The sequence below is a fragment of the Pezoporus wallicus genome, unplaced genomic scaffold, assembly GCF_028554395.1.
Source record: "Pezoporus wallicus isolate ANWC-B61680 ecotype Strahan unplaced genomic scaffold, APGP_CSIRO_Pwel_v1 contig_16, whole genome shotgun sequence".
Classification (NCBI taxonomy): Eukaryota; Metazoa; Chordata; class Aves; order Psittaciformes; family Psittacidae; genus Pezoporus; species Pezoporus wallicus.
In genome coordinates, this window is record NW_026641478.1 from 3,316,752 (window position 1) to 3,335,752 (window position 19,001).

General features: G+C 38.3%; 1 protein-coding gene across 3 annotated transcripts in view; it reads left to right on the forward strand.

The window, feature by feature from the left end:
* The window catches only part of LMO7 (LIM domain 7), a 128,081-nt gene that overhangs the window by 88,617 nt on the left and 20,463 nt on the right, over positions 1–19,001 (forward strand). For 2 of the 3 annotated variants that reach the window (XM_057424039.1, XM_057424040.1), the window contains 8 exons: positions 299–328; positions 3,131–3,248; positions 4,587–4,729; positions 6,017–6,458; positions 7,421–7,747; positions 10,583–10,697; positions 16,681–16,842; positions 18,203–18,387. In XM_057424039.1, coding sequence (XP_057280022.1) covers positions 299–328; positions 3,131–3,248; positions 4,587–4,729; positions 6,017–6,458; positions 7,421–7,747; positions 10,583–10,697; positions 16,681–16,842; positions 18,203–18,387 — 1,522 coding nt within the window. The remainder of the gene's footprint in view (positions 1–298; positions 329–3,130; positions 3,249–4,586; positions 4,730–6,016; positions 6,459–7,420; positions 7,748–10,582; positions 10,698–16,680; positions 16,843–18,202; positions 18,388–19,001) is intronic. The other variant, XM_057424038.1, reaches the window with a different exon arrangement.

Here is a 19,001-nt window from a genome sequence, read left to right on the forward strand (position 1 = left end):
CTTGGAGTAAGTGGTGCAGAATTAATACAAGGCTCTATCAGTGCAGTATTGCTAAATCGGAACAGTTGAGAACTTGTAGGCAACCTTGTTCTGTCAGTTTTCTGTCTGACTTAAACATCATGCAAGTCCCAATCTGTCATTTGACTAGTTTCAGATCGCTGATGTGCTGTTCCATGCTGACTGGTCCCCAGGCTTTCAGTTTCCCCTTCACTAAGTGAGAGTGCTGGTGTGCTTGTGGTGTTAATGTTATGAATATCAAGATACTGAATCTTTTCTTTTTTGGTTTCTGATTTCTCAGACTTTTTCAAAAGCTTTCTGATGAGCAAGGGTAAGTTTTCTACAAGCTTGAAAGATCATAATGCTACGTTTGCCTCTAGATTTTCGTGCATGCACAGTAGCTAAAAACTCATGCTGGAAAAAACTTGTGCATGCTGCTTTGTTGTTCTGTGCTAGGCAATTTATGTGACAAATGTAAGAGACTAAAAGCTATGTCAGAAGCTCTCTGGCATCTAGGGTATCAAAGTTTGGATTATCAGGCACTTTGAAAATCAGCTCTAGTATTTTATTTCTGCTGAAGTACTTACAATCATAGAATCATAAAATAGGGTTGGAAAGGACCTTAAGATCATCTAGTTTCAACCCCCCTGCCATGGGCAGGGACACCTTACGCTAAATCATATCACCCAAGGCCTCATCCAACCTGGTCTTGAACACTGCCAGGGATGGAGCATTCACAATCTCCCTGGGCAACCTATTCCAGTGCCTCACCACCCTCACAGGAAAGAATTTCCTCCTTCTATCCAATCTAAACTTCCCCTGTTTAAGTTTTAACCCGTTACCCCTTGTCCTATCACTACAGTCCCTAATGAAGAGTCCCTCCTCAGCATCCTTATAGGCCCCCTTCAAATACTGGAAGGCTGCTATGAGGTCTCCATGCAGCCTTCTCTTCTCCAGGCTGAACAGCCCCAACTTTCTCAGCCTGTCTTCATTCAGGAGGTGCTCCAGTCACCTGATCATCCTTATGGTTCTCCTCTGGATTTATTTCAACTGTTCCATGTCCTTTTTATGTTGAGGACACCAGAACTGTACATAATACAATGAGGTCTCACAAGAGCAGAGTAGAGGGGCAGGATCACCTCCTACTTGGTGTTCTCTGTTTATATCAGGCTTTAGAACATTCAGAAATGTAAAGGAAGATTAGTAAATATTTTATTTCAAAGGCTGTACAGGTATAATCTGAAAATAATTAATGACATGGTATTTATCATGTTGTTGCTGAATGTTCTTTGGTTATTTTATATACTTAAGGTTATTGAATCCTCAGTGGTAAACTTACTGGTTAGTGCCATGTGAACTTAGACTTTGTGACGTACTGTGTCTCAAAGGGAATATTTTTCCACTTACTGTGTCATGGCATGTTAAGTATTTGGTTCTGCATGTTTTATTTATTTATTTTTTTTAGTGTACATTTATTTATCTACTTATTTAATTTTACCCTGAGGCAAAACCTGGTAAATGACTAAACACTTCTAGAAGAAGCAAGAAACATTTTGGAAGAAGTTAGGTGTTAGGGGAAGGAGACACAGAAGGCTCAAGTCACTAGTTAGATTTTTGAAGTTAAAGCTAGAATTGAAACTAACATCCTGTTCCTTGGTATGAAAGGGCATATTGTATTTAGGACTAGATTGTCCTATTTTGTTACAGGCAGAGGTAGAAACTCAAGAGAAAGAAAAGGAAACCCTAGACATGTAATGTAAGTTTTCTTGAACTCCTGGGGAACAATTTTGATACTTATGTACTGTTCAGTTACCCAAAACTGTTTCTAGATGTGATACAACTTAAGAAATAAAATAAATAAATAAAAAAAAAGAACTGTACAAGAAAAGAGTTTCTGCAATAGTGACCAGGAGATCTGTCTTAAATTTGGCATTCTTCCCATTCAAAAAATAAACAAGCAAACAGGTATAATGAGTTAATGCTCTGTCCTCTGTTTCTAGAGGCTGAAGTCCAAAGTCTTATGTTACCAGTGAAAGTGAGCAGGGCCCCTTGGGAGGAGGTGAGAGTATGATTTGTTAGTTCAGAGCTCTCTTGGAATGAAATAGTTTAGAGGAAGGCCCTGTACTGAATCAGTTTTGGTTTTAAGCTGATTTTCTGTTGTATCACAAACATGATACACTTTGAAGCCCTCTTAAATCTTGGTTACACCCCTTCATAATTCAGTTTTTGTTTGGATAAATGAAAAAAAAGAAAAAAGTAATCCCTGTAAGCCTAGCTTCCTTTTAGATTGCAGCACTGAACCTTATGATGAAACACCTGCATTTTGCTTGGTGTCTCGGAGGCTTGTGGTTGAGCAGGAGTCTTGTCCTATGCCTAAATTAAAAGTCCTTCTGTTTATCGTTGCAGTTGAAAGGCAAAAGTAGCATTTGAAAGGCTGGGGGGGAAGGCATGAAAGGTGAGCTTTGAGGAATTTTGATTAAGAGGAGCTAGTGAGTAGGAGTTCATGGGCAGAAACTTGTAGCCATGTTGAAGGAATTAGTGAGAAGATGGTGGTGTTAGCCATCCTGGCTTGGATGGAAAGCATGATGGACGCTTGGGGATGAGTAACATAGGCTAGTGACATGCATAAACTGAGTATTTAGCAATTAATTACTTTTTTCTTTTTAGAAACATGCTTTAATGACTGATTTTATGGTTAACCTAAGGAAGGAATGGGAGGTGACGCAAGAGCTGTTACTGGAGAAAGCAGTGAAAGGACAGTGATTTGGACTCTGGGAACAGGGATGCCTCTTATATCAAAGAAAAGAGTAAGGTCAATAAAGAGAGAAAAATTTTAAACAAAGGAATCAGTTAGGTACAAAAAGCTCGATGTGAATGATCAGCGTGGAGCTGCTACAGAGCTGCTTATTCCCTTAACCTTATTTTATTTGCTCAAATATGAAACTAGTGACTCAAGTTCTGGCCCTAGAGCACGTCCCAGCCTTGCTCATTCAGTTGCCTATGTTTCCTGCTCTGTTCGAAATAACACTCAAGAGCTCAGTTGTACTAATATCAACCCCTCTCTTTCTCGAAGGTTTCACTGCGTAAATGATGGCTAAAATGTGATAAAGCCCAGTATGCTTTTTCTTTCTAGGAGCAAATCTTTGAATGATGTTAGTGCAGAGGAGCTGCAGTCATTGCGCAAAATCCGTTACGAAGAGCTACAAAGGATCAAAGAACAGTTGCAAGAACAAGATCTAAAATGGCAAGAAGTAAGACCTCCTTTTTACCCCTTTTCATGTGTCCTGCTGAAAGGCTGGGTGCTGCCTACCTTCAGTGTCTCTAGAAAACAGGCTTTGACATGTGTGCATCAATTTATGGGGCTGTCTTCTGAAACAATCTGTCTTATGTAACTGCTAGGGATGTCTGTTTAATGCAGAATTGAACATATTTTTAAATATCATAAGTATCTGATTAATGCTTCAGGTTAAGACTTGTATGCATTCTAATAAAGCCTTTAGGCTTGATTTCTCTGGACATAAAAGTTAGGGCTTCATGTGTTATCTGAAATATGTGAATACTTTTTTTATGAAATGATTTGAATGTCTGAACATTTGATCCTCTGGGAGAAGGAAGGGAAATAATTTCCCTGTGCAAATTTGTAAGGCTTCTATCCCTTAATAATTCTGTCTTAAATCCAGCTTGTATCCTGATGTGGTAGCTTTGCACAGCATCATAATGGTTTCCAAAGACTTTTTTGTTAAAATCTCTGCTTGACAACAAGAAGCTGGAATTAAGACCAGAACACCAAGGAAAAATCATAGAGTAGTTAGGGTTGGAAAGGACCTTAAGATCATCTAGTTCCAACCCCCCTGCCATGGGCAGGGACACCTCACACACTAAACCGTGTCACCCAAGGCTCTGTCCAGCCTTGCCTTGAACGCTGCCAGGGGTGGAACATTCACAACTTCTCTGGGCAACCCATTCCAGTGCCTCACCACACAGAAGTTCGCTGTTGTTTGTTTAAAGCACCTCAGCCATCTTGTCTCTAATATTCAGTACTACTTTTAACTCAGCTCTGGTATTTCATGTAGAATATTGCTAGTTCACATTGTGGTTTTACAGAAATGAAGAAAGTATAGAAGTATATGTTTTCAATTTAGAATTTAAAGTGTGTTTGTTCTCAAGCTAATGTATCAGTTTGACACAGTAGTGATTTGGGGGCGGGGAGGCAGGGGAACTCATCCCAAACTCCAGATCTTAAAACAAGGAAATATAGATGGTATTTGCATTTGTTTTCCACTATGTGTTGCTGAGTGAAATATTCTAGAATAAAATAGAAAGTGTTGGGTTCTAATGTGGGGAGAGGGCAAAACATGTACTTTTCCAGTTGCAGTACAGTAATTACAATTATTAACTTTAACAGGCAGTGAGCAAGTCTGTAACCCTAGGTGAAATACAAGAGCCCCTTTATCATTTAGTAGGGGAAGGTACATGAAAATATTGCTGCAATGCAGGCATGCAAATAAAATCAGGCCAGTAGGTAGTGTGATGTAGGTTTAAGAGGTGTTGAGAAAATCTGGTTGTATATGTTCATATTATTCTTACAGGATTTAGCAAAATGGAAGAATCGTAGAAAGAGCTTCACTTCTGAATTGCAAAAAAAGAAGGAAGAAAGAGAAGAAATAGAAAGGAGAGCCTCTGAGGTGTCTGAGAGGAGTACAAAGTCACTGAAAGAAATACAGCAGGAGAGGTAATGACCCTAATGGAAGTATTATGTTGAAGAACTTAATTCTGAGAATTTCTATTCCCTTGAATTCTTGAGCAGCTTTTACTGGCAAGTTGCAATTGATTCTGCAGACATCTCAACAATTTTAGTTGCAAAACATAATGTAGAAATCTAGGCAATCGAAGGACAGAATATGGTCCGCTAATGCATTGTTTTTACAAAAAATTACACAGTTTTGATCTATAAATGGTGTTTTATTCTATTATCCCTAGATAAATGTATTGAGAAGTTAGTATTTGCACCCACTTTGAGGAGATTAAAAACATAGCACTGAACTGCCTTTTTTATTCCTGGATCAACTTAACTATTTCTCTTTCCTCTATCACTGCATTTGCTATTCTTTTAACCACTGTGGATAAATACAGCCAGAATTTTAATGTATATCACAGAGCTGTAAATTTTTGCTTGATTTCCCTTCTGTCCCCGGTTGCTCCTCTGGGTGTTTACAGAACAAGATTCTCTCCAAAGAGTCAGAAGTGTAAACTGAGTAGCACAGTATCTCTTCTACTGGTAACAGTCTTTCAAATGTATGTAAGACTGAGATGAAGGGAATATGGACACAGCATGTATTCATAAAATAAATTTAAGAATAGTTTGCATTTTTTTTGGGGGGGGGGGGGGGGGCGGGTGTTAATTATTTGTGAGTACAGAAATTAGTCTCTTGAATAAAATATGGATGCTAGTTGTATTGAATGCCCAAAATCATCAGAATCTTAAAAACATTTGAGTAAATATTCTCTGTGGTGGTTGTCCTTTTATGACAAAAGGAATGAATAGCATAAAAAAAACCCAAACAACTGAACTTCAGGACACCACCTTCTTTGTTATCTGAAGTTCAGTAATTAGCGTTTTCATAGAGCAAACACACCGGCAGAGCTATACAATTCAGGTAGTGTTATGGGACTACCTTCTTCTCATTTTTCCTCAATAAAATCTTGGTTTTTGAGGATATGTAACTTGAATAGCTACATCATTTTCTTGGTAAAGAGAAATCTGTCATGGTGGCAACTTGATAATGTGATGGTAGTATGCCTGAGTGTTATCAGAGTGTTGAAATGGGGAAGAAGGGAAAAAAGGTAGATTTAAAAATATATTAAAATACTATGAATTAAATGATGCCATTCATTTTTACCTATTGGAGACGTGTCTCCTGGTTTGTGCTTTGCTTTGAACATTCAGTAGTTGAAAGACTTAGGGGGCTGCCGGTTTGTCAAGTCCCTTTTGGTATTTTAATGTGCTCTGTCCCCATAGGGAGGACAGAGATCTAGATTCCTACAGGCAGCGAAAACACGAACACAGATGGACGTATTCACCGAATGATGATGTATTTAGTGAAGAAAAAGCACCTTCCACACAGTCACCAGCAAAAGACTATCTTTTGGAAGAAGATACCACCAACAGTTCTAAGGACAACAAAAGCACAAATGCCACACAACAGCACAAGGAGAACCTCCTGGAGAGCTCGGCCACTCGTGAAGCTCCTACTCCACCAAAGAGCCTGGCAGAGGAGCACAGCTCAGGTCTTTTGTTTACCCGCTACTCAGCGAATGCTCAAACTGGGTCAGCTCAGGTTTCAGCTTCTCTCCCGAGAAGTTACCAGAAAACCGATACCTCTAGGTTAACATCTGTGGTTACACCAAGACCTTTTGGTGTCCACTCAAGAGGAATCTCGTCACTTCCACGGTCATTCACGGTAAAATTCTGCTTCATTCCTGCAGTTTGGAGTCTTGGGTAGCTGGGGGAAGAGTAGAGTTTTAACATTTTATTTATTTATTTATTTTTAAATCATCTGCTGCTTGATGAAGTCTGTGTTAATAGAGCAGGCAATTCTGTTGTGGCTTTAGATGTTTACTTGTGTTTCTGTACTTTAAAGGCACTCCTAGAATAGTGTGCCGGCCAAGCCGGAGCAGGAACTCACTCTCCATGTGAGGACACTTCTCAGGGGGAGTCAGGCCCCCCTATAACACTGCCCTGACAAAGTGTCCCCATTCTCCTCTCCGTCCCTCTGGGAGTAGGGGGAGGGAAAGAAGGGGGGGAGTGAGTGAACGAGTTACCTGGCTGGGCTTAAACCACGACAGGCTGATAAATACATTTGGTAGAATAATAATTTTATTACTTTTAGTAAGTCTCCTTCATGTTGCTTATCAAAAGCCTGTCTTTGTCAGATGTAATTGTCTGAAACTAAGTTAACGTAATTAAGTGCTAAAGACAAATTATTCAGGTGATTTAAGTTTCTCTTGCTCTGCTGATTTCTGGTGAAACTGAAATTTTATGCTGCCTTAAAATTTACCTGCTCAGGAAAGCACTGAAACACAGAAATTGATATCCACCCTCTCCACTCACCCTGATTAACTGTGTTGATTTTCATAACTTTCTCCTAAATCCCCATTTGTCTCAATTTTTAAAAATGGTAAGAATGCAAATAATTCTAAGAAGGTGATATTAACATTTTTGTCTTAAAAAGTCTAGACTATTCTGCAAGCAGTTCAAGAGAAAAAATACGTTTTTCTTTAAAGTAGGTAATTAATAATGGGTACAGTCACCATAATTTGCCTGAAAGGGAGTTTTTTGACAAATATATATAGATTGATGAAAGACTAAGGTTAGTTTTTTATTTTTAAGCATATATTTACTAAACTGTTATTTTTGTCCTAGATGGATGATACCCAGAAATACAATGGAGAAGTAGAAAAATCTAAGAGAACTCAAACTTTGTTCACTAGCAGTTCGTTTTCAGAACCAGATTCTGCACACCCTCTCTCCGCTGGTGCATTCAAACACAGAGGTGAGGAGGAGGAGGAGGAAAAGGAAGGTGTTCAATCAACACCATCTCCTAGTTCAGCATTACCTGTAAAATCCCAAGACCAAGATGCTGGAAGCAGTATTCTTAAACCAGACTATTGCTATCCTCCTGATTCTCTTTCACTTGCATCTTCTGCAGAAAATGTGAGTCTGCCAGAGCCTGAGGATTCAAAATCTCAGGTAAGTGTGGAAATAATGTGATTACATAGTGTAACTGAATGCTACAGTAGAGTGAAAGAAAAAATAAATAAAATTACAGCTAATGCAAGTATTTTTTGGTAGTGAGAAAGCAGCTCTGAGATCTACTACTTCATTTGATTTAGTTCAGGGGAAATAGAATATTTGGAAAGCAAATAATTGGTTCGCTTGCAGCATTTTTTTACCTACCCTTTATATGTCCTGTGCTTAATTTTATTTCTCATTCTAATTCAAAATAGTTACTCTAAACACTGTGATGCTTACAAAGTTTTTCTTATTCTCAAAAATAGCACATTGTATGCACGAGCAGGTATGTCAGATGAATGATCTGAGCTGCTGTAGCATTCATTTGCACTTTTAAACTGGTGGTGGAAAATAACTATCAGCTTTGTAAAGGCCAGCCTTAAACGTTACTATCATGCTATCCTTTTTTTCCACTGTGGCCTGAGATCCCATCCTTTTCTTTTTGTTATTTTGTTATTCACTTGAATCCGATTAATGTTCACATTAATAAATTTTAAAGCAAATCACCATCTCTTTGTGTATGTGCTGATCCAGGAGTTGGGTCTTTCAGCATTTTTTTTTTAAATATATATCTTCCAGTGCTGCTGCTTCCACTTGATTGCATGTTTCACATGTGAAAAAAATGGAGCAATAGCTTTAATTGTTGATGCCTTTCTGTAATATGTAATGAGGTGGTTCAAACTCCTTGACAGATTCGAGATGAATTCTTTGCATTCCTAATGCTGCTGTAAAAGTTAATTGTGCCAGTTGCTTGGGTGAGAATGCTAAGACCTTAAATGCTGATTTATGAAATCACTTCTCATACCAGCTTTTTATAAATTCAGGCACTGAACCATTCTTCTTCCTAATCACTTGTGGAAAAGGAACACGTTTCAGTTTAATACTCCTGATACCCTTGGGCAGTGCAATGAAATTGTCATAATTTTTTCCAGCTCTGATTGTTTTATAAGGAAGGATATCATGATCTTTTTTTGTCTGTGTTATTACAAAAGCAGGCAGAGAAATTGCTGTTCTATGTGAAAACATAGATTAAATATGCGTTCTTTGTATCACTTTAAGGGAGCCAAATGAGAACAACATGTACTAGGTCCACTTCTTTGGTTTTTTTTTTATTTTCATTAGTCACAAGATTATAAACCTTTCTGCACGTGAGTTATGTATTTTGGTTTTGTTTTAAAATAAAAAAAAAAAAATTTAAAAAAAAGCTTGTGTTGTGCTTCAAACAAGCCATAACTTAAGGAATACAAGCTCCATTTGGCATGTTTGTAAATCGTTGTCAGAGTTGAGGGATTAATATAGTTCAAAGTCATCAGGGCAATAACACCAGGTTTGTGGAGTTTTGAAGGCAACCTGTTCAAATGATGAAGTTCAGTGCACAAATTTGTATTACTTCTCTCACAAGAGGTAGGTTTAAAGAAACCCACCAGGTTGGGATGTTGGAAATAAAAACAACAGCAACAGTAATTTCCAGGAGCACACTCAAATTCAGAAGCTTCAAATACGCACCAGCCCTGTGTAAAAACCTAACCTGTCTATTAGTAGATTCACATTTGTGACTAATGTACTGTTACCCCCCTAAGGACTTGGGTTGTATGGGAGCTTTTGCAAGCTAATAGCTGTGTTTTGAAGAAAGGACTTATTTTCTACCCTGGGCTGTAATAGAGAGTTCTGTGCCAGGAGCATTCCTGTAACACAAGGCGAAACCTCAGGATGTTGCCTTGTAATGTTGTTGTCTTCCACACCCAGCACTGCTGAAGCGTACTTTGCCTAGCTACATTTTGCAGTGCTTCCTGTAGCTGCCTGCTGCATCTTACTTTAATTTAAATCAGGAAGGCTGGTTCACTAGGCAGCTAAAATGCAGTTGTGTATTTAATGCATGCACATAAGTATGTGGAGTCTCCTCTATGCATAGTTGGAATATACGTATTTTAATGGTGTTTGACAGAAAAAAGTCTACAGTTTTTTTCCCCCTTTTATAACAATGTCAGCTCCATGATAATGAAGTGATTTTATACCTTTAATGAAGGTATTCTAATTGTTCTTAAAGGAGTTTGCATTAAAATGTTTGTGTTCATAATATAGTGTGGAATTAAAAACAAGCGTTCCAAAATGTTTTCCCAAACAAATATTTCTGTAGTTTAAAATGGTAATGTGAAGTTTTGATCCTGATTTTAAAAGCATCTTGAAAGTCCACTAGAATTAAAGATCTGGATTCTAGCTAATTCTGGGATTAGTTTTATTATCTGAGGCCTCCATTATGAAATCCGTAGCAAAATAGTAGTGTTTTACACAAAATTAAAAAGATGAATGTTCACCTAAGTAAATCTAGTTGCAGCATTGAACCTGAAAGAAACTGATAATGCTCATTGTAGGATGCACAAAAAATAAAGATGAATTTCTGTTATCTGACTTTTTCATATCTGACTTATGAGCTCTCACAGTACATTCCACAGATTTACAAGACTGTCTATCCATAAAGACCCATTTAGTGGTTTAATGTCCTCAAACTCCTTACATTTTGTACCATTATGTTGCAAAACATTTAAAATAAGAGAAATGCACAGCTAAATATATGTGTAGAGAAAATATGAATGTAAACTGAAAATATAGCCGTTTGAATAAAAAACAAATGAGTTAGTTAACTGACATCAACACTCCTTCCTTTGTCTATGATGGTAATAATAGATGATTAAAGTGCACATTATGACCAGCCTCACCTATTTAGAGGATAAACTTTCCCTCATTTAGATTCCTGTGATACCAGATACTGTAGTGTCATGTTTTATTTTTCAGGAGCAGTACAGTGAAATGAGAATCAGTATAAACCAGAGACCTGGCCACAGTCGCAGCTTTGGGTTTACTACAAATTGGAGTTCTTCAGGGGTCTTCGTACAGACAGTTGAAGAAGGTAAATATGTATTAACTGCACAAATTTTTGTTCTTGTGTTTAGTTTTCAGAGCCTTCTAAATTAAGGCATTTGCTGTCAACAATGCTGCAAATATTTTTAAATATTGGGTGAAGAACTGAAAAAGCAATATTTAGTTTATTCATGTATTTCTGTGAATCCTCATCTCTTGAAATGGGTGGAATGCACAGATATCTAAAAGGCATTTTCCTAGTCAAGGACATTTCTATAACCACTGAAAAGGTATAAATATGGTCACTCAAATATTCACCAAGACCCTTACAGTACAGTAGTAAGGGGCACCTACAGACTTCTAACATCCAGATTGTTCCTTTCATAGAATCATAGAATGGTTAGGGTTGGAAAAGATCTTAAGATCATCTAGTTCCAACCCCCCTGCCATGGGCAGAGACGCCTCACACTAAACCATGCCACCCAAGGCTCTGTCCATCCTGGCCTTGAACACTGCCAGGGATGGAGCATTTACCACTTATTTGGGCAGCCCTCACAGTAAAGAACTTCTTCCTTATATCTAATTTGAACTTCCCCCATTTAAGTTTAAACCCATTACCCTTTGTCCTATCTCTGCAGTCCCTAATGAAGAGTCCCTCCCCAGCATCCTTATAGGCCCCCTTCAGATACTGAAAGGCTGCTATGAGGTCTCCATGCAGCCTTCTCTTCTCCAGGCTGAACAGCCCCAGCTTTCTCAGCCTGCCTTCATATGGGAAGTGCTCCAGTCCATTTATCATCTCTGTGGCCCTCCTGTGGACGTCCTTCAACAGCTCCATGTCCTCCTTGAGGACACCAGAACTGCAGTCAGTACTCCAAGTGGGGTCTCATAAGAGCAGAGTAGTGCTGGTCATGCTTCTTTTGATTAGGTCCAGTATACTATACATTATATTTCAGTGAAGTTCAAAAGATTCACTTCATATGGTTTGTAAACACATGCAGAGCAAACTTAGGGGTTAGAATTTTTATTTCAGTTTTCCCTTTCTTAGTCATGTTAAATTTTGGAGACAATTAATAATTTTAAGCAGTTTCAACTTCTAAATTCATTTCTGGTGCAGATTTTTTTTTTCCAGATGTGTTGATACTGAGGAAAAGCAAACATTTTTGTCTTGAAACATACATAAAGTTTATTTCTAAGGTTTAGTAGTCTTTTGCAGAAAACAAGCTCAAGTTTTCCTAATTAAAAACCAAAATACAACAAAACACACAAATACCCAAGCAAATCACATATAATGCTTGTTTTCTAACAGTGATCTTTCCTGTTGCCAGTAATACTTCAAGAATATTGAATTGTGCCCTTTCTTCCAGCTAACACAAGATCATCCTGAGAAGGAAGAAATAACTGGAAACCTCTCATTTAGTTAGCCCTTCATTATGCTTTCCAGAAAGGAAAAAATACCATTTAACAGCACTTCCTGAGCAGCCTTGATTTCCCCTTTTCCCCCATTTCAAAGACAGCTTATAGACCTCTCCACTATAACTGGATACTTCTCATAATTAGATTATAACCTCTTACATACACTTTGCATGAAGAGTAACTTTCCATTTGCTTTTCCTGTTGCTAGGCTTCTGGTTTAATTTTGTTACTTCGAGGCAGAGAACTGTCTCTTTGCACTGCCTGAGGGTAGTGAGTGTTCCTGCTGGTCATTCACAAAGGTCCATGTGGGCTCCATCCCCTATTCCGAAGGCAAGGAGAAGATGAAGGCCTTGTGGCTGTTATTTTGGTCATGCTTCATTACAGTTCTCACAAGGAAGGGTATGAAGCATAGATTGAATGGAGAATGGCCTGTCTCTTGGTATTCTCATTTATAGCTTGTGTTTAATACTTTTTTTCATCAACTGGCTCAAGTTGTATCTCTATTCATAAGCTGCAGCTTCCTTTAAAGGATGGCCCATTGAAAGATCTGTCAGCTATGTGCTTATGAATGTTTCATTTCATATTTTTAAGGATAAGTTATAGGATAATTCAGATGGGAAGGGGCCTTGGGAGACCACCTAGAGCAAACCCTGGCTCAAAAGTGTCAAAACTGAATTTGGACCGAGTTGCCTAGGGCCTTACCCAAGGGTTTGAGACCCTTGAAGGATGGAAACTGCATTGTTGGATGGAAACTGTCTGCATTGCATAATTATTCTCTTGGAGAAAATTTTCTATGCATATCCAGTCAGACCGACCTTTGTTTATAACCACTGTGCAGTGTTCTCCTCCCATAAATTTCAATAGTGAAGGCTTTCCCTTCTCAGTGACCTCCTGGTAGATAATGGGGGGGACTGCTGTAGGTCCTTCTGCAGCCTCTCTTTTCTGGGCTGAACAAGCCTATACCCCTCAGCTTCTCCTCACAGGGCAAGTGCTCCAGACTTGACCATCCCAACAGCCTTCCAGTTTATTGATGTCCCTCTTACAGTGAGGAGCCAAAACTAGACACAGTATTGTCAAAGTGGCATAACAAATGCTGACTGAATGCCCAGTTCTCCACCCTCTCCATTTTGGCGTGGTTTGCAAGCTTGGCAAGGGTGTGTTTTATCACCTACTGTTATTGGTGAACAGAGGAGAGGTAGAGAGGACAGGTCCCAGGATACATCCTGGGAGCTTCACTTGTAACCAGCCTCCAGGCCAAGTATAAACCCTTAACTGCTCCCCATAGAGCCTGACAGCCCAGCAAGGTCTTCACCCATCTGGTTGTTCTGCCCTGTAGACAATACCATCCCAACTTTGATGCCAGGATACTGTGGAAGATCACATCAACCACCTCATTAAAGACAAGGTGGATGGTATCCACCATTCTCCCTTCATTCACAGATCTAGTTGTTTCATCATTGAAGACAATTGGGTTGTTCAAGCATGATTTAGGCTTGGCAACTCTACACCAGCTCTTCCCAGTAACCTCTCTTGTGAGCCCAGTAATAGCTTCCAGGAAGACTTTCTCTGTTTGCTTCGACATACTTGTCATCCTAACTAGCTATATGATTTTCTTCAGGCAATAACCTACATTTATCTTTTTACTACTATGACTGTATTCTACATATGCTCTTCCTTCAAAAAAATATTAAGGAAACTACTTGGCAAGCAAATTAATGTCTTATAAGTGTTCTCAAAAAGCTTAATAAGAGTTAAGCTTGTAACACGTTACAGTGAGACCCATTTGCTACATACAAAAGAAGGCTGTTCTCTTTTTTTGTTTTACAGGTATTTTCAACCTAATGCTAAAAATTAGGTAATAATTAATCTAGACATTGTTCTGACAACTTCCCCAGTGCTGTATAATCTTTATTGTTTTAGTCCTTTCCCTTCTACCCACCCTATTTACAGTCATTTTTTGAGGTTGTGTTGATGTAGGAGTGCACATGTCTGCAATCAGACACTTGCAGGCATGCAGTACAAAGTAAATTTGGCCCACTTCCTTCAAGTTTTAATTTTTTTGTATGACTGAACTAGTATTTATCTCTTGTAATAACAAGTCAGGATAGGTTAGCGATAACTAAATATGTATGGAAAATGAGTGAGTATTTGGTTGGTTTTCACTGGGGAGTAGTAAGAAAGAAAAACCTTTCACCTTTATCTTCAGGGAAACATATAAAAAATAACAGTATTTGTTTTATGTAATATAAACTGAATCCTCTACAGCAGTATAAAGAAATTATCAGTCTCCTGTACTCTTAGACGAGGTGGACAGGGAAAGACAACTAGCAACAAACATGTTTTGGCACCTGAATTGCCAGCTTTGTATAGCCTCTGTAGGCTTCTCTGGAAATGAATTGGAACAGAAGCCCAATATAGGCACCCTGGTTGGCACTCTTGAGAAGCCCTTTTATTCATAGACTGCAGAGGGAATAGAGGAAGGGCAGCTGGCAAAGTCACATGCCAAAAATTGAGCTGTTTAAGTTGTTCTGGTTGTGCTGGGTCTACACATGTAATCTAGAGACTGCTGCTATTCATTCAAATCTGTATGGTTGGGATGTGGTCTGGATACGTCTTTGTGGTGATGCTATAGGAGAAACCATGTAATCTTAAATTCCCTTCCTTTCCTAAAACTGAGCTGAAATATGCTGTTCTCACCTGTGAGCTAGTTTTCATTCCTGTCAGATTACTGAGTAAAGTGAGCACAGTCTTCTTTTGGCTCCTAGAGCTCACTCTGTCACACCACAAAGCAGGGAAATTAGCAGTTCTGATGTCTCCCCTTGAGCCTGAAGCATTCTCTGTACTATGTGCAGTCTACATGTGGTCAAACTATTAAAGATCTTAGATTTTTATATTGGACACAATTCCAAATGTTATATGATGATTTTGAAAACAGTAGCTTCAGTGGCAGCATCAGTAGTATGCTTAATAGTACCTTCCACTGATAGATTAGAAAACCCATTAATTCTTCAACATCTTCTTGGCTCTAAGGAGATTCATATTCTTTCCAGTTTAACTATCACCCATGTTTTCATCCTCCAAATGAAATCCTATCTTTTCTTTTATAATATTGTTTAAAAGTAATTCCTATGTTTTGAAAATTTTACTGGTAACTGCTAGTGAGGTTTTAGCCTGTACTTTAAGAGGAATAGAACATGGAACTGTGCTCTTTGAACACAATAGTTAGAGTTCACTAGAAAAACAATACTAATGGATCACTGTTTGGTGCAGTATTAGGAAGCACAGTTTTTCTTCATTCCTTAAATTCCTTGGGTGCTAAGAATATTAAAAGCTATCTGAATCCTTAGTAGATATCCAGACTTATAGCAGCATTTTACTAGTGAGTCAGGAAGCATATGATGTCTAAGTTCTTCCATCACGCTTGTCCACATCTGTTTCTGATAATGTAATATGGCATTGTTCTTAGTGTATTTAAAAAGGATATCTGGATTTCACTACTGACTCTGGAAAATGCTTCCACTGTGTAATTCAAATTTGTTTTACTTTATTAACGTGAGGATTTATTGTGCAATCTTCAAATTAATTTCACTTGGCTTTTTTCCATTTTCTATTCTGCTAAGGGGGTAATTGTTAATGGAAGAACTATTCAGATGTATTTCATAAAATCTTACTTGGGGAAGTTCAAGTTTCTCAGCTCATCCATTTTCTGAATTAAATAGGAAAAAAAAGTTTATTAACTGGTCCTGTATGTTCTCTGTCCTTAGGCTAGTGAGATCGCCTGGCAGTGTGTAGTAGATAAAGAAGAGTATAAAGTGCAGCCTATCTTGCAAAATATCAGTAGAATTCAAAGTTCAATCTGCCATAAAATTCACTCCTAATAGTCAAAATAAGTAGAATCCAGAGAAGTCCAGGGCAGCACACAGCAATGTTGTGAGTCCAATTACCAGAAAATTCAGAACTAGCAAACTGTTTCAGCAAAACAACAAAGCAGCATGCTCTTGTCAATAAAGCCCTGAAAATGTAAATAAGAACATGAGAAAACCAGCTTTTACGGGGGTTAAGGAGGAGGTTGGGGTTAAGTTTTACTGGTTTTGTTTTTTGGGGGGGGTTGTTTGTTTTGGTTTGTTTGTTTGTTTGTTTGTAGGTTTTTTGGGGGGGTTAGGGTTTTTTGTTTTGTTTTTTGTTTGTTTGTTTTGTTATCGTGGGTTGATTGTTTGTTTTGACAAATAAGAGGATTACCCAAACATTGGCTGAATTTCAGCTAATCATTGGCTACAGACACTAGCACTGCCTCTCTAATTCACTGCTGGCCAGAGGCTGCTTATTAAGTGGGCTAACCAGAGTGTGAACATTTACAAGTCCAAAAGACTGATGTTCTTCTTTCAGAAGTTTCAGGTTGAAACACTATTTTGATACCAAGTTTACTGATCTTATCAGTAGGAGATTTTTCTAGTGTAGATTTTTTTCTAGTGCAGTAGATTTTTCAAAGACTTTCTGAATATCCAGCAATAAGCATTTATTTGAACTATTTCTCTACCCACCCAACCTCCAGTCACAACTGTGTTAAAAAAACAGATGTGAATGGAGACCTGATTTTTTTTTTCTTTTATTTTCTGTAGCTAGCCCTGCATCAGTTTGTCAGCTGCATGTAGATGATGAAATTATTGCTATCAATGGCATAAAGGTTTCATGTATGGACTATAGACAGTGGGAAGAAGCCATCAACAGAGCACTAGAAACTGGAAACCTTCTCATGGATGTCAGACGATATGGAAAGAATGGTGAGTTGTTTCATCGGGTGGATACAGTGTGCTCTTTAAGGCAAATAAGCTCTCTGTGCTGTACCTGACAGCTGAGAGTCCTTATTAGCCTTACAGTAGTAATACGTATCTAAGCTAAGTAGTTTGCTAGCATGTCTGTTGCATTTTAACACCACTTGGCTTTTTTTTTTAACTACTCGTGCATTAGAAATATCTTGACAAGCAAGTCTACAAAGCACTGAACTACTGACCTCTCTTGTGCTCTGACCTGTTTGAGAGGATGCACAGGTAAAAAAGTGTGCAACCACCATACAAGGGGGAATATAACATTTTCTTTCCTGACACATTACAAAAATGAAGAGGAAGTCTGGTCTCTAGAGGATAGTAATTTTTAGAGCCTTTCTCCCTCAGTCAGCAGCTCCCTTTTTGCAGGGAAAGAGGATCTTGTGTTCATTTCTTCAGGGAGTGTTTCAGGTAGTGGATGAGGTTGTGGTTGATGTATTGTGCTATGATTTTGGCCATTGACCCAAATATTGTGATGCTGTAATCTCTCCAGGATTGTGCTACCTGTTCTGGCTAGTGAGGGTTTCCATCCTGGCTAAAGGCCTTGTAGCATCCTTAGACTTGCCATGAGTTTAATCAGGATACCCTTTCAAAGTCCCAGAATAGTTTTTCTAGAGTTGAAAGTGCAATCAGTGGTTTCTTTCAAAGTATAAATACAGAACATTCTTTTAGGGGGAAGCTAGGTAGAATAACCTACCAGCAAGTGGGGAGAAAAATAGTGGTGTGAAGAAAAGACAAGAAACAATATACTTCTACAGGCCCTAGCATAAATGAAGAGTGAGATTTGTGGAGAAGAACTCACTGAAGAAACCTTAGGTAGCGGGAGGGAAGAATTTACGGAATCTGAGATACGATTATAATTTGCCTTTGCCTCATCAGTTTTGGTAGTTTAGTTTAGCTTCCTGACGAGCACAGGCATGAAAATGACACTTCCCTGGATAGAGTATGAGTTGTACTTGTATGAATTGTACCTTGAGTGAGTAAAGCTGGAAGAATTTTCTCAATCCTTACTAATGCTAATGAGATAGTTTCCAATGAATACTAATTGCTGTGTAATGTTGAGCTGCTGTTGTGCTTGTTAGCAAAATGTGGTAAACTTTTACCTGGCTTATGACTAACACTTGCATTTTTGGGGAAGGCGGTCTGCTCATAAAAGCCCTTTTTCCTGTCTTCACAAATTCCACCTGATTTGTGTCTCTTCCTCTTCTGTTATGTGTGTGTTCTCTGTGTGTTATTTTAATGTATTTTCACTAACTCTTGTTCTGTTCTTTGACATTACTGTCTACATTAATTTCTTGATCATCCACATACCAAAAAGACTGGGGCAAAGACCTGCCTTCCCTGCCACATGTAAGGCATAAAATCCTCAATCTCACCAGTATGGCTACCAACATTATAGGTGCATCTGAAAATAAATGGATTGATGCAACTTCTGGAGAGCACGTCTCAAATGTTTCCACCATATCAACAAAAAGAGATTTATCCAGCAGCCTTCAAAGTTCTGTGAGTATGTTTTTGAAGGGTCGTGGGATTTGCAGTTAGGAATAAAGTAAAATGTAATGCCTTGATAGGGAGAGGTTGGAGAAAAGACCTTGGGAATCTTAGTTTTACTTGTATTGTTTAAGGAACATATAGGATACTGCAAATATGGAGGTGTAGCTATGTACATCTTAAGGTAAATAAGATGTTTTAAAGACTTGCTACTGCCCATTCATGAGTGGATACTAAGTGATAAATGTTAAAATATGTGCAGACTGGGTTTTAACTAAAATGTATACAGTGCTTGTTCTTTAGAAAAGACTTTCATCTCCATTATTAGCATAAATGAAAGTTGCAGCCCCCGATTACTTGCAAATAGCACCCTGCCTGCTATGAAATAGAAAGATCTCAGCTTCTGGCATTTTCTTACAAACTAATGTTTTTTGTTTCAGCCAGCTGGTTATTGATCCCCTCATATGCCTGCAGTAATTTTACCATATAATACATTTAGGAAGTTTTAGATAGTTTTGTATCTTTCCTGTGGAAAGTGTTCTGAAGTGTTTCATGATAGAGAGTTCCTGTCAGAGGAGATGTGTAACTGGATAAACTTCTACAAATCTAATGAACCTAAGCTCTTT